The sequence below is a fragment of the Ornithorhynchus anatinus genome, chromosome 3 (genome assembly GCF_004115215.2).
Source record: "Ornithorhynchus anatinus isolate Pmale09 chromosome 3, mOrnAna1.pri.v4, whole genome shotgun sequence".
NCBI classification, from domain to species: domain Eukaryota; kingdom Metazoa; phylum Chordata; class Mammalia; order Monotremata; family Ornithorhynchidae; genus Ornithorhynchus; species Ornithorhynchus anatinus.
This window is the reverse complement of record NC_041730.1, coordinates 47744751-47759987: the sequence shown is the minus strand read 5'-3', so window position 1 is coordinate 47759987 and position 15237 is coordinate 47744751. Positions and strand designations below refer to the sequence as shown.

At 53.5% G+C, this 15237-nt stretch overlaps 1 protein-coding gene across 2 annotated transcripts in view; it reads left to right on the top strand.

The window, feature by feature from the left end:
* Positions 1-290: 290 nt before the first annotated feature.
* Positions 291-15237, top strand: part of EXOC6 (exocyst complex component 6) — a 188034-nt gene continuing 173087 nt past the window's right edge. Inside the window, exon 1 of one of the 2 annotated variants that reach the window (XM_029060465.2) lies at positions 291-464. In XM_029060465.2, the coding sequence (XP_028916298.1) occupies positions 364-464 (101 nt within the window). In that variant the 5' untranslated portion in view covers positions 291-363. The remainder of the gene's footprint in view (positions 465-15237) is intronic. The other variant, XM_029060464.2, reaches the window with a different exon arrangement.

Here is a 15237-nt window from a genome sequence, read left to right as displayed (position 1 = left end):
CCGTCCCGCCCCCTGCCGCTCCCCGCCCTCCGGCCCCGCCCCCTCGCCCCCGGGGACGCGCCCCGCCCCACGCATGCGCCGTCCCGCCCCCTGCCGCTCCCCCGCCCTCCGGCCCCGCCCCCTCTCCTCGCCCCCGGCGGCGCGCCCCGCCCCACGCATGCGCCGTTCGGCCCCCGGCGACGCGTCCCGCCCCCGGCGGCGCGCCCCCGCCCCTCCAGCCCCGCCCCCGGCGGCGCGCCCCGCCCCCGCGCATGCGCTGTCCTCCCCCCCCCCCCCCCCCCCCCGGCGGCCAGCCCGGCTCCGCCGAGCCCCGCAGCCCCGCGCATCTTCCGCACCCAGCACCGCAGCCCGCAGCGCCCCAAGATGGCGGAGGGCGGCGACGGCCCCGACAGCGTCCCCGAGCACGAGCGGATCCTGCAGGAGATCCAGAGCACTGACACCGCCTGCGTCGGGCCCACGCTCCGGTAATGCCCGACCTCTGCCCCTCTGCCCACCTGCTCCTCTGCCCCTCCTGCTCCCCTGCCCCTCTGCTCCTCTGCCCCCCTGCCTCTCAGCCCCTCTGGCCCCCTGCCTCTCTGCCCATCTGACCCCATTACCCCCTGACCCTCTGCCCATCTGCTCCCCATCCTCCGACCCTCTGCCCCTCTGCTCCTCTGCCCCCCTGACTCTCTGCCCCTCTGCTCCCCTGCCCCTCTACTCCTCTGCCCCCTTGATCCTCTGCCCCTCTGCCCCTCTGCCCCCCTGCCCCCCGACCCTCTGCCTTTCTGCCCGTCTGTCCCCCTGCCCCTCTGTCCCCCTGACCCTCTGTCCCCCTGACCCTCTGCTTCCCTGTCCCTCTGCCCCCCGTCTCTCTGCCCCCCGTCTCTCTGCCCCCCGTCCCTCTGTCCCCCTGCCCCCCCCCCCCCGCTCCTCTGCTCGTCTGTCCCCCTGCTCCTCTGCCCCTTGTCCCTTTGCCCCGGTTCTGTCCCCCTGCCCCTCTACCCCCCGGCCCTGTTCCTCTGCCCTTTGCTCCTCTGCCCCGGCTCTGCCCCCCACATCCTCTGCCCCGGCTCTGTCCCCCTGCCCCTTGTCCCTCTGCCCCGGCTCTGTCCCCCTGTCCCTCTGCCCCTTGTCTCCCTGCTCCTCTACTCATCTGCCCCAACACTGTCCCCTTGCCCCTCTGCCCCTTCTCCCCCACCCCTCTGCCCCAGCTCTGTCCCCCTGCCCCTTGTCCCTCTGCCCCTTGTCCCTCTGCCCCTTGTCCCCCTGCTCCTATACTCTCCTGCTCCTCTGCCCTAACACTGTCCCCTTGTCCCTCTGCCCCTTGTCCCCCCACCCCTCTGCCCTGGCTCTGTCCCCCTGCCCCTTGTCCCTCTGCCCCTTGTTCCTCTGCCCCAGCTCTATCCCCCGTCCCTCTGCCCCTTGTCCCCCTGCTCCTTTACTCCCCTGCCCCTCTGCCCCAACACTGTCCCCTTGCCCCCTGACCCCTACCCCTCTTCCCCAGCTCTGTCCCCTTGACCCGGCTCTGCCCCCCTGCCTCCCGCCCTTCTGCTCCGGCTCTGTCCCCTTGCCACTCTGCCTCCCTGCCCTTCTGCCCCCTGCCCCGGCTCTGCTCCTCTGCCTCATCTGCCCCCTGCCCCTCTGTCCCTCTGCCCCAGCCCCGGCCCCCTGCCCACATGGCCCCCTGCCCCAGCCCTGCTCTCCGCTGTCCTGGTCCGGAGGAGTTCTGTAGGAGGGAGCCGGGCCCTGGGCACCACTGCACCTGTCACCGCCTCCGATGCCCATGCCCCTAGGGCCATGCCCCCGGGGAGAGGGCACGGCGGGGCAGCTGCCGTTCCTCCCACCTCCGCGGCACCCCCCCTTCACCTGCCCGCCTGCCCAGGGAAGAGGGCCGTGCCCATCACAAGCCCCTGCCCCCAAGAGTGGGCACTGCCAGCCAGGCTGGGCCCCGGGGGCATCACGCAGGGCTGCCAACCATCCCCTCTCCCGCCCCCCCAGGATTCATGCTCCGAGAGCACCATCCTTTTACAAACTGCTTTCCCTCAATCGCGGAGGCATGGGGTATACTAATAATGATAAGAAATAATCATCATCATCATGGCGATGATGGTATTTGTTAAGCGGTCACTGTGTGCCAAGCACTCTTCTAAGCGCTGGGGGAGATACAAGGTCATCAGGTTGTCCCACGTGGGGCTCACAGTCTGCATCCCCATTTGACAGATGGGGGAACTGAGACCCAGAGAAGCAAAGTGGCTTGTCCAAGGTCACACGGCAGACAAGTAACAGAGGCGGGATTAGAACCCCAGTCCTCCGAGTCCCAAGTGCTGCTTCAAATGATGATGGAACTTGTTAAGTGCTAACTAGGTGCCAAGCACTGTCCTAAGCACTGAGTAGACTCGAGTCTACTCAGGTTGGACACAGTCCCCAACCCCCCTGGGGCTCACACTCTTAATCCCCATGTTACAGGTGAGGGAAGTGAAGTGACTTGCCCAAGGTCCCACAGCAGACATGTGGCGGAGCTGGGATTAGAACAGGGGACCTTCCGATTCCCAGGCTCTATCCAGTGTTAAGTGCTTACCACTGTACTAAGCGCTGGGGTGGGTTCAAGCAAATCAGGCTGGACACAGTCCCTGTCCCACATGGGACTCACAGTCTCAATCCCCATTTGACAGATGAGGAAACTGAGGCCCAGAGAAGTGACGGTGACTTGCCCAAGGTCACACAGCAGACAAGTGGCAGTGCCGGGGGCTCTGGATCTCAGTAATTAATAATAATTGTGGTATTAAAGGGCTTACTGTGTGACAAGCACTGTACTAGGCACTGGGATAGATAGAAGATTATCAGGTCTGACACATTCCCTGCCCCACAGGGAGGAAGAACAGACTTGCCATTGATTTTTCAAACCTATTTTTGGACAGCGATTTAAGTATAATAGAGCACGTATGGGAAAGTTATTCTTATTACGGTAATTATAATAATAATGTTGGTATTTGTTATGCGCTTACTATGTGCCGAGCCCTGTTCTAAGCGCTGGGGTAGACACAGGGGAATCAAGTTGTCCCACTTGGGGCTCACAGTCTTAGTCCCCATTTTACAGATGAGGTAACTGAGGCACCGAGAAGTTAAGTGACTTGCCCAAAGTCACCCAGCTGACAAGTGGCCGAGCCGGGATTCGAACCCATGATCTCTGACTCCAAAGCCCATGCTCTTTCCACTGAGCCACGCGAGCGCTTATTAAGTGTCAAGTGCTGTTTGAAGCGCTGGAGGTTGGGAGCGTCGTTGCATCTTCTCTTCTCCAAACTCTGCCCCTCCTAGTTCCCCTGCTCCACGACCTCTGACATAGTGCCCTTTCCTAAGATCCTGGGCCTGGGAGTCGAAAGACTTGTTTCTAATCATCACCACTGGCATTTATTGAGCACTTACTATTTGCAGATAATCAGGTTGGACCCAGCCCCTGTCCCGCATGGGGCTCACGGGCTTAATCCCCATTTTACAGATGAGAGAACCGAGCCACAGAGAAGTTACGTGACTTGCCCGAGGTCCCACAGCAGACAAGCGGTGGAGCCGGGATTAGAACCTAGGTCCTTCCGACCCCCAGCCCCTTGCTCTATCCACTAGGCCAGACTGCTTATCTCCCTCAGTACTTAGTATACCGCTTGGCAAAGAGTAAGCACTTAAATACCACAATGGTTATTATTTTTTATGGTATTTAAATGCTTACTATGTTTCAAACGTTCTTCTGTGCGCTGGAGCGGGTACAAGTTAATTAGGTCGGACACAGTCCCTGTCCCGCGTGGGACTCACAGTCTGAGTAGGAGGGAGAAGAGGTATTGAATCCCCATTTTACAGTTGAAGAAACTGAGGCCCAGGGAAGGGAAGTCACTTGCCTGAGGTCACACAGCAAGCAGTTGGCGGAGCTGGGATTAGAACCCAGGCCCTCTGACTCCCAGACCCGCGTGCTTCCCACTAGGCCCCACTGCTTCTCATTATATTTATGATTTATTTTTATTTTAAATTATATTTATCTCATTTGTTATGGCCTCGGGGATGTCTAGATAGTTTTTCCCACCTGTTTTTTGGGCGAAGGGCCCCTCCGCTCATCTTTGCTTCATGGGGGGTTTCGGCCGATGAGATCTCCCTTCCCTCACCGCCCGCCCCGAACCTGGAAGTCACCACGTCACTTTGGCTCTCATCTCCCTCTCGACTGTAATAATAATAATAATGTTGGTATTTCTTAAGCGCTTACTATGTACATTGCACTGTTCTAAGCGCTGGGGTAGATACAGGATAATCAGGTTGTCCCTCGTGAGGCTCACAGTCTTAACCCCCATTTTACAGATGCCTGGTGGGTAGGCAACATTTCTACCAACCCCGTCGCATTCTCCCAATCGCTTAGTCCAGTGCCCTGCAGCCGGTGAGCGCTCAATAAATACCACCGATTGAGGTGTGGCGTGATGATGCGGATCACGACGTCTTCTCCGTCGAACGTCTCGTAGGGGGCCCGTAAGAAGGCCTTGGCGTGAGCCTCTTTAAGCAGGGACCCCCCACAGTTGCTGAAAGGTGGGAGAGGAGCTCATCACGTGACTGAGGAGGAGGGGGTCCAAACCCCACCAGTCGGCAAAACCACAATCAGGATGATGGGTCACGGAGGAGGGAGTCCAAAATGGTCAAGGCGGGATCGGAACGTGTAGCCCGTCGGACTTGGCCGTGAGCAGGTCACTGGGGACCTTGGAGAATATGAAGTCTGGCGGGGGGCGTGAGGGGATCAAAAACCTGGGTCATCGGGCGAGTTGACCATAAGCTCGTCGTGGGCAGGGAACACGTCCGCCGACTCTGTTGCGCGCTCAGTACGGTGCTCTGCACACAGTGAGCGCTCAATAAATACCACTGAGGGCTCGGTGGCTTGAATCGGGAGAGAGGAATCGAAGGCCGTGGGTGCTTACGATGTATTCAAGGAGTTTGAATCGGAATGGGAGGAGCAGAGGCACGGGGCGAGAGCTGGCCAGTTTGAGGGGATTGAAAGAAGGCTTCTTTGAGCTTGTTTCCAGTGCCTATTACAGCGCTCTACCGACAGAAAGCGCTCAGTAAATGCCTTTGATTGATGGCAGTCAGAGGGGAAGAGCCACCGCGGCGTAACGGGGGGTGAAAATAGCCGTGAAGAAGGGCAGGAGGGTGGTAAGAGAGGAGGAGGGATGGGATCCGAGGCGCAGGAAGAGAAGCCAGATATCCCGTAGTCGTCCGTTCTCCTCATTTGTCTTGTCCAACACAGTTCTGTGGCGGTGGTGACCATTGCTTAACTGCGGGGCGCTGATTATCTCCAGGGCCTCCTCATCGTCAACCCTTTTGTTCTGCCATTTATTATTATTATTATTAATATGAATTATTAACATTACCACAATTATTACTATTTGGTAAGCACTTACCATGTGCCAGGCACTGTTCTAAGCGCTGGGGTAGATACAAGGTAATCGGCCCGGAACCTGCCCCACACGGGGCTCACAGTCTCACGCCCCATTTTACGGATGAGGGAACCGAGGCCCAGATCAGTGAGGTGACTCGCCCAAGGTCACACAGCAGACAAGTGGCGGAGCAGTCGACCGTATTTGACGGCAGTGCGGTTCCTAGGGGGCACTGGGGAAACTGCTGCAGAAGGTAGGTGAGTCGCTGGGCAGGTCTAGCTCTCACAATAATAATAATAATAATTATGGCATTTGTTAAGCGCTTACTATCTGCCAAGCACTGTTCTAAGCTCTGTGATAGATACAAGGTTATCAGATTGTCCCAAGTGGGGCTCACGCAGCGTGGCGCAGTGGAAAGAGCACGGGCTTTGGAGTCAGGGCTCATGAGTTCGAATCCCAGCTCTGCCACCTGTCGGCTGTGTGACTTTGGGCAAGTCACTTAACTTCTCTGTGCCTCAGTTCCCTCATCTGTAAAATGGGGATTAAGACTGTGAGCCCCACGTGGGACAACCTGATTCCCCTGTGTTTACCCCAGTGCTTAGAACAGTGCTCTGCACATAGTAAGCGCTTAACAAATACCAACATTTAATTGAACTCCATTTTCCAGACGAGGTAACTGAGGCACAGACAATTGAAGTGACTTGCCCAGGGTCACACAGCTGACAAGCGACGGAGGCGGGATTAGAACTCATAACCTCTGACTCCCAAGCCCATGATCTTTACACCAAGCTACGCTGCTTCTCACAACCGTTTAGAAGGTCGGGTACCACTTCAGCTTCTAGAACTGCTACTGGGGTGGTGCCCCATGACTGCCAACCTCCCTCCCTCTTTTTAATGAGCGCTTACTATGTGTCAGGCACTGGGTTAGATACCAGCTCATGAGGTTGGACGCGGTCCCCGTCCCACATGAGGCTCACACTTTTTCCTCCCCATTTTCCAGATGAGGTAACCGAGGGCCTGAGAAGTTAAGCGACGTGCCCAAGGTCACACGGCAGACAAGCTGTAGGGTCGGAATTAGAACCCAGGTTCTTCTTACTCCCAGGCCTGAGCTCTAGCCACTAGGCCATGCTGCCTCTCTCCATCTCCCTGAAGCCAGGTTGGCCTTTGGGAGTCGCATTTTTTCATTTCTCTAGCGGTGCATAGCTGTGGGCCATACTACAGGGTGCTCAGAATATAATAATAATAATGATGGTGTTTGTTAAGCGCTTACTATGTGCGAAGCACTGTTCTAAGCGCTGAGGGGAATACAAGGTGATCAGGTTGTCCCACGTGGGGCTCACAGTCTCAGTCCCCATTTTACAGATGAGGCACAGGGAAGTGAAGTGACTCGCCCAAAGTCACACAGCTGACAAGCGGCGGAGGCGGAATTAGAACCCGTGACCTCTGACTCTCAAGCCTGGGCTCTTGCCACTGAACCATGCTCTGTGTTGCTAATATATCGTGGCTCAGTGGAAAGAGCATGGGCTTTGGAGTCAGAGGTCATGGGTTCGAATCCTGCCTCGGCCACTTGTCAGCTGTGTGACTTTGGGCAAGTCACTTAACTTCTCGGTGGCTCAGTTACCTCATCTATAAAATGGGGATTAAGACTGTGAACCCCACGTGGGACAACTTGATTCCCCTGTGTCTACCCCAGCGCTTAGAACAGTGCTCGGCACATAGTAAGCGCTTAACAAATACCAACATTATTATTATATAACTATTTATTGCGATTAAGGTGTCTTGTTTTTGTCCGTCTCCCCCGATTAGACTGTAAACCCGTCATTGGGCAGGGATTGTCTCTATCTGTTGCCGAATTGTACATTCCAAGTGCTTAGTACAGTGCTGTGCACATAGTAAGCGCTCAATAAATACTATTGAATGAACGAATAATAAAATCTTGGTGTTTCGGTCTTCGAGGGCGTAGGCTGAACATTTGGTTTTCTTTAGGCTTATGGGCAGTTAAGTGCTGTGCCGACTCTGGGAAGTGATTCAGAATCACTGGTGAACAGAATGAAGATTAATAATTGACTGAAATTTAGAAATAATCTAATATAAAAAAGGGTTAAATACCTGCTCTCTGGATTCTCTAAGGCTTCACTGACTCCAGTAAAACAGCGTGAGAAGTGGTGCGGTCTAGCGGAGAGAGCGCGGGCCTGGGAGTCAGAAGACCTGGGTTCTAATCCCGGCTCTGCCACTCACCTACAGGGAGACCTTGGGTAATTCTCTTAAATTATCTGTGCCTCAGTTCCCTCATCTCCAAAATGGGGATTCAGTCCCTGTTCTCCCTCCTACTAAGAGTGTGAGACCTATGTGTGACCTGATTAATCTTGTATCTTCCCCAGCGCTTAGCGTGGCTCAGTGGAAAAAGCCCGGGCTTGGGAGTCAGAGGTCATGGGTTCTAATCCCGGCTCTGCCGCTTGTCAGCTGTGTGACTTTGGGTGGGTCACTTCTCTGTGCCTCAGTTCCCTCATCTGGAAAATGGGGATTAAGACTGTGAGCCCCATGTGGGACACCCTGATTACCTTGTATCCCCCTCAGCGCGTAGAACAGTGCTCTGCACAGAGTAAGCACTTAACAAATGCCATCATTATTATTATTATTAATATTATGGAGTCTGTGCTTACAAACACGACGGTTATTATTAACACACTCCTAGAGTCCAACTCATACTCAACCCCCTTTCCCTTGTAGAATCTTCTCCCTATCTCTCCCACGGCAGAATGGATAGAGCACAGGCCCGGGATTCAGAAGATCTTGGGTTCTAATGCTCACCCTGCCACCTGTCTGCTGTGTGACCTTGGGCCAGTCGCTTCACTTCTCTGGGCCTCAGTGGCCTCATCTGGAAAATGGGGATTGAGACTGTGAGCGCCGCGTGGGACACGGTCCTCAAGGGCTGTGTCCAACCCGATTCGCTTGTATCCACCCAGCCCTTAGAACAGTGCCTGGCACCTAGTAAGCGCTTAACAAATGCCATGATTATTATCATTATTAAAATCCCATCTCCTCTGACTAACCCCTTATTTCTCCATCCTTTTTGCCCTTCTGCGTGATCGTCTGTGCACCTGAGGGTCCGTTGCCCTTAGGTACGTTGATATTCATCCCACCCCCCGCCCCTCAGCTCTCATATACGTAACTCTATTCTCTGCCGCTTCCCCTCTCTGTAATGGATTCTAACGTCTGTCTCCCCCCATTGCAAGATTTTAAGTTCCCAAAGGCGGGGATCGTGTCTGGCAACGCTCTTATTTTCGTTCAGTCGTATTTATTGAGCGCTTACTGCTCGGGAGAGTACAGTACAGCAGGATTGGTAGACACGTTCCCTGCCTGCAATGAGCTGACTCTCTAGACGGGGAAGTGCTTGGAACAGCGCTCAGTACGAGAGGCAGTGTGGCGTAGCGATGGAACACGGGCCCAGGAGTCAGAAGGTCATGGGTTCCAGTCCTGGCTCCACCACTTGTCCGCCGTGTGACCTTGGGCAAGTTACATCACTTCTCTGGGCCTCCGTTCCCTCATCTGCAAAATGGCGATTGAGACCACGAGCCCCACTTGTGTCCGACCCAGTTGGCTTGTATCCACCCCAACGCTTAATACAGTGCTTGGTACATCGTAAGCACTTAACAGATAACCAAATACTTTTCCACAGGCCGTCTCGGCCCAAGGGTTGCCCTGCCGCTTTCTCCCTCAGGCCCAGCTCAGCCTCCTCCTCAGCAGCACCAGGTGCCCTCCTCGTTCCTGCTGTTGTCGGTGCCAGTCCGTGGCGCCTGTGCCCCCTCGCTGTTGCCCCTTATTACCAAAGAAAGCCGCGCCTCCTTCCGTTCTTCTCCCGTCAGAGCTGTCCCGAGCCCTGTCACCTCTCTTAAGGGAAGGAAGGGAGGCGGGGGAATCATCAGGTGAGAAGCAGAAGTTGGAAACAGAACCGAGGTGTCATCGGTCCGCTTGGGCAGAGCCCCGGGTTGAGCGTTTGGAAAGTACACTTCAGCAGTGAAGCAGTTTGAGCACAAGCCTGGGAGTCAGAGGACCTGTGTTCTAATCCCGGCTCCACCGCCTGTCTGCTGGGTGACCTTGGGCAAGTAATTTCACTGCTCTGGGCCTCAGTTCCCTCATCGGTGAAATGGGGGGTAAGTCCCATGTGCCCAACCTGATAAGCTTCTATCCACCCCAGTGCCTGTTAAATCCCACGGAAACAAACAATCAGAAACCAGATAGGCATGAATGAGGTTAAGGTTAATCAATCATTAATTTAACCGGCCTAATTAGGATTCAAACGTTGCACCTCCTAATGTATTTTGTCAAAACCTAGATCTGGGGTCCTAATAGACGCTCTCAAATTTCCACAGGTAGAGGCTCTTTCTGCTGTGCTATTCTTTGATAATAGTCTCCCCAAATTACTATAAACCTCTGGGGTTAGGATCATTCCTCTGCATTTTTAACATTTAGGAAGAAAAGTAAAAAATGAGGGGCAATCCAAAATAACCTGCAGGCTACAGGAAAGGTCAGGAGACAGCATTGGGTAAATGACGAATGATTTATCTCGTTTGGAAGGCCGTTTTGAATTTAGGAGGCGGCAGTGTATTTTACAGTGTATGTAAAATAAGGAAGCTGCACTGCTGAAGCGAAGGGATGAGCGGCTGCCTTAGAAACTGGAAAAGATACAGCCTGAGATAAGTACAGGAATGTATGTAACTAGGAAGCCCGGTGGGAGTTTTACATGAAGAAGGTACCGTAATTGAAAGGCTGAGTTTAAAATGGAGACAAAATTGAGAAGCTGCGTTAAAATGGAGACAGAATTTTCAAGTAGCCTTGTAGCTTTCTGGAGGGCTGCAATAACCGGGCTTGAGTTGGGCCGATGACAGATTTTCTGCTCTCATTTTTGAGATCGAATCTCATTCCTTTTTTTGCTTCCAGCCCAGTCCGGTCTCATGCCTTGGTTGCGAAGTCTAGCCCTTTTTTTTCATGATATTCGTTAAGCGCTTACTGTGTGTCAGGTACCGGGCTAAGCACTTGGGAGAGTACACTATACCAATAAGACAGACACATTCCCTGCCCACAAGGAGCTTATAGTCTAGAGGATGAGTTCATACTCTCCCCAGCGCTCTGCGCACTGTAAGCGCTCAGTAAGCGCCATTGATCGACCGAAGGCCGGGGGAGTGGATTTAGACAGAAGAGCTCAGTAGGCTGAGAGGACGTGTAAGATGGGCCCAGACAGGTTCCGCCAGGCACAGGACAACTGTGGATTTAGGAAACAGCAGCACATGTAGCGGCGAGCTCTTCCCCAACCCCCGGAAGTCGAGCCTGGACCACTTCTAGTTTGGCCTGAACTCACTTCTGGTTTTGTGATACTCACCGAGAAGCTGCCGTTCTCCGTGTCTCCCCTTCTTCCCTCCCAGGTGGGACTCGCCTGTCGGGTTTCAGGGGATTGGGATCCAGGGCCCGGATCTGAGCTTGGGGTAGGGTTAGGACTCAATAATAATGGTAATAATAATAATGATTGTCATATTTGTTAAGCACCTAGTACTAAACGCTGGGGTAGATGCGAGTTAATCAAGTAGGACACAGTCGCTGTCCCACATAGAGTTCACAGCCTTAATTCTCATTTTTCAGTGAGATAATTGATTTGCCCAAGATCACCCAGCAGATAAGAGGCGGAACTGCGATTAGAACCCAGGTCTTTCTGACTCCCTCTTTTCCTCAATCAATGCTATTTAGTGAGCGCTTACTATGTGCAGAGCACTGTACTCAGCACTTGGGGGAGGACAATATGATGGAGTTAGCCGACTTTTTTCCTGCTCACAGAGCTTACAGTCTAGAGGGGGAGACAGGCAGGAATGTAGACTCAACGTGAACGACCTCCTCCTCCTCCTCTTTCTGCTCCTCCTCTTTCTTCTCCTTCTCCCGACCAAATTGTTTCCCAGGGAACCACACCTGCCCTATTTATCTGCGGATTGGCTGAGGTGGAAGTGTGGCCCTGAGGCGGGAGGGAGTCCTCGCCAATAAGTGGACCCCATGGGGACGGTCGCTGAGAACTGACTCTAAATTTCAGGGCCTCAAGGGAAGCAAATCCTTCCAGACTCGCTGTTGCTGGGGCCAAGGAAGTGCAGATCGCCTCGCCCCAGGTGAGGGGTAATGTGTTTGGCCCCACCTGCTCTGCTGTGCGCACTCAGAGATGAGGAAGTCAATAATTTCCCAGTATAATTATGCCTAGTTCCTGATCAGACCTTGCATCGAGACTCCCAGTAGGCCTGCCTGAGAAATAACTGAAAAAATGGAAGGAAGGAATGTAGAAGAAATTTCTTTCTTCCACGCTCTTGGGGTTTTTTTTTTCATGTCAAACAATCAATTGTATTTATTGAGCACTTACCGTGTGCAGAATACCGTAGTAAGCACTTGGGAGAGTACCACATATAACAGACACATTCCCATTTGGGAAACAAAATCAGCAGGCATTTGAAAGTATAATGAATAGGATTCTGCATCTATCAAGCTGTGAATTGATGTTCTTCATCATTATGTTCTTCAAATATCTACAGCTTCATTGTGGTATTTGTTAAGCACTTGCTATGTGCTAAGCTCTGTACTAAGTGCTGGGGTAGTTACAGGGTAATCAGGTTGGACATGGTCCGTGGCCTACATGGGGCCCCCAGTCTTAATCCCCATTTTACAGGTGAGGTAACTAAGGCACAGAGAAGTGAAGTGACCTGTCCAAGGTCACACAGCTGGTATTGGCAGAGCCAGGATTAGAACCCAAGTCCTCTGACTCCTGGGCCTGGGCTCTTTCCACTAGGCCATGCGCCTTTCCAACATTTGGATTTGCCTAAGACTAAGGACATGTTTCTTATATCACAGGCTTGGGAGTCAGAGGTCGTGGGTTTGAATCCCAGCTCCACCACCTGTGGACTCTGGGCAAGTCTCATAACTTCTCTGTGCCTCAGTTACCTCATCTGTAAAATGGGGATGAAGACTGTGAGCCATGTGGCACAACCTGATTACCCCAGTGCTTAGAGCAGTGATCCTCAGGCCTGTGCTCTACGTGGATACAATATGCCATACGTTCTGTTTTGGACATGTTTAATTTGAGACATTGAAAGGTGGGGTAAAAGGGGGTGCTGGTGGATCATCCAAGTCAAAACATCCTGAAGCCAGAAGGAAATACGAGGGGCTATCTCTAGAGGCTCCTACTGGGGCTTCTCTAAAGGCTCTCCTTCCTTCTTGGAAACCTTGACTCCTACTTTTGCATCTCTGGCTATTGACTATTTCCTTTACCTCCTCTGACAGTCCCACCCTCCTGCCAGCCCTTCAAATCTACCTTACCACGCACTGAAATGATTCCGAATTGGCCAGCCACCCATCTTCTCCCATCTGCATCAAATCTGTGGAGTGTGTGGCTTGCTCCCCTGGCTTCAGATTTCTTTTTTCCCCGGCTTTTTCTTTCGAACCCGGATTCCATCTTCCCAATTCCCCAAGTCCCCACACCTTCCTCTCAGCAGAATCTGTTAGGCCCCTTCTTCTTTACCCTTCCAGTCGTCGCCACTGGCAGTCCATTACGGTCCACGCCTCCCATTTGCCCGGCCCCTTCTTTTCCCAGGCCCCATTTCTGACTTTGTCTTCTGCGGGCTCATTATTCGTGGGTGTGTTTATAGACCCTTACTCCTTTGGGTCCAAGTTGATTCCTTTTCTTTCCCTGCCTATTAATAATGTTGGTATTTGTTAAGTGCTTACTATGTGCAGAGCACTGTTCTAAGCGCTGGGGTAGATACAGGTTCATCAGGTTGTCCCACATGAGGCTCACAATCTTAATGCCCATTTACAGATGAGGTAACTGAGGCACAGGGAAGTTAAGTGACTTGCCCACAGTTACACAGCTGACAAGTGGCAGAGCCGGGGTAATATCAGAGCCTATTGATAGGGGTGGCCCTCCAGGACTTTGTCCTGGGTCATCTGGACTTCTTGGTTTATCCTTTAAAAAAAAAAAGAATTAATGGTACTTAAGTGTTTACTATGTGCCACGCACTGTTTTAAGCACTGGAGTAGATACAAGCTAATCAGATCGGATGCAGTCCATGTTCCTGTGGGGCTCACAGCCTGAACCCCCGTGTTACAGTTGAGAGGTCAGACACACGGAGAAAAGAAGCGGAGCAGGAATTAGAGGCCAGGTCCTTCTGACTCCTGTGCGCTATCCACTAGACTATGCTGCTTACATCTTCACCTGCTCCACCCAGGGTCATCCTCCTGTGGGATGGAATCGCATCATCTGACGTGTGCGCGTGGTATAACTTAACGATAGCTTCAACACTTAGGAGAAGAGGGTTTCTAGAGCATCAGCAGGCCAATTAAAATAATATTGGTATTTGTTAAGCGCTTACTTGGAGCCAGGCGCTGTCCTAAGCGTTGGGGTGGATGCAAGCAAATTGAGTTGGAAACAGTCCCATGTGGGGCTCACCGTCTCAATCCCTATTTTCCAGATGAGGTAACTGAGGCGCAGTGAAGTGACTTGCCCACGGTCACTCAGCGGACAAGTGGCAGAGCCGGGATTAGAACCCATGACCTTCTGACTCCCAGGCCCACGCCCTATCCACTTCGCCATGCTTTGGTCAGCCAGGGAAGGCAGCATTGTCCCAGTCCCGTGGGTTGTGTACCTGTCACCCGTCACATGGGGACGGGTTCGAGGACCGGCCCGTCGAGAGGGAGAGACCGGGGTCAAAAAGGCCGAGCCGTGCGACATGTATTCATTCCTCCTTTTGGGAGGAATACACTTATTTCGGTTCTTCACACGTGGCGAATCAAACTTCCCTCTCGGGAAGAATTCACTTGTGCGTTACTACATCCAGCTCCCACCCACAAACGCTTCCCACCCGGGAGGACTTCACTTAGGTGTTACTCACACATGGCAAAGCAGGCTAGCTGGCACCCATAAACGCTTCCCACTCGGGAGAAGTATTTACGTGTTCCACGCCCTTGGCTAAGCGCCCTAGCTTCCAGTCCCACGAGCATTTAGTGAGACACCCATCCCTCACCTCCTGGCTTGGTGCAGGCCGAGCGGGGAGCCCACGCTCCGGGCACAGGTGACGCCCAGCCGGCTACTGCAAGTCTCGATCGGCTGCCCAGAACATCAGAGGCAGCAGGTATTTCTCACCTGTCCTTTCAGGCCGTTTGGACTTCCAGTTTCTGCCTGTACAGTTTTCACCCCCCTCCCTCCACCTTATCGTATTTTGTTGGGGGCCTGTGGGCAAGGGGCACCTTCTGTCTTCCTGGCCTAGGATGGCTACCTAGGGGTTTCGGTTGCCAGGGTGGCGTCCTGCCCGCGTTTCCGAGTTCTGCTTTGCTGTCCCGGGCAGTCACGAAGTAGCTTTTGACTTAGAGATGGTGTCTGCCACAGGGTACGTGAGACGTAGTACGTTAGCAGTTCCGGGGTGGCCATCTCCACCCAGACCCGGCCCGGACCGCCGGATCCTCTCGCTTCCACCCTCTGCGGAGCCTGGGAGTCGGCAGGTCCTGGGTTCCAGTCCCGGCTCCGTCACTTGTCTGCTGTGTGACCATGGGGAAGCCACTTCACTTCTCAGTGCCTCAGTTACCTCGGCTGGAAAATGGGGATAAAGCCTGTGAGCCCCGTGTGGGACATGGACTGTGTCCAACCTGATGAGCTTGCATCTACCCCAGTGCTTAGAACAGTGTCTGACATACGGTAAGCGCTTCACAAATACCATAAAAAAACAGGGTCCCAAGCATCATAGTACTTCAATATGAAGCGAGAGTGCTCCATCCTTGCTAAACTCTTGTGCTCTGAAAGTGGATCCACGCTTACTTCTAATAATAATTATTATTATGG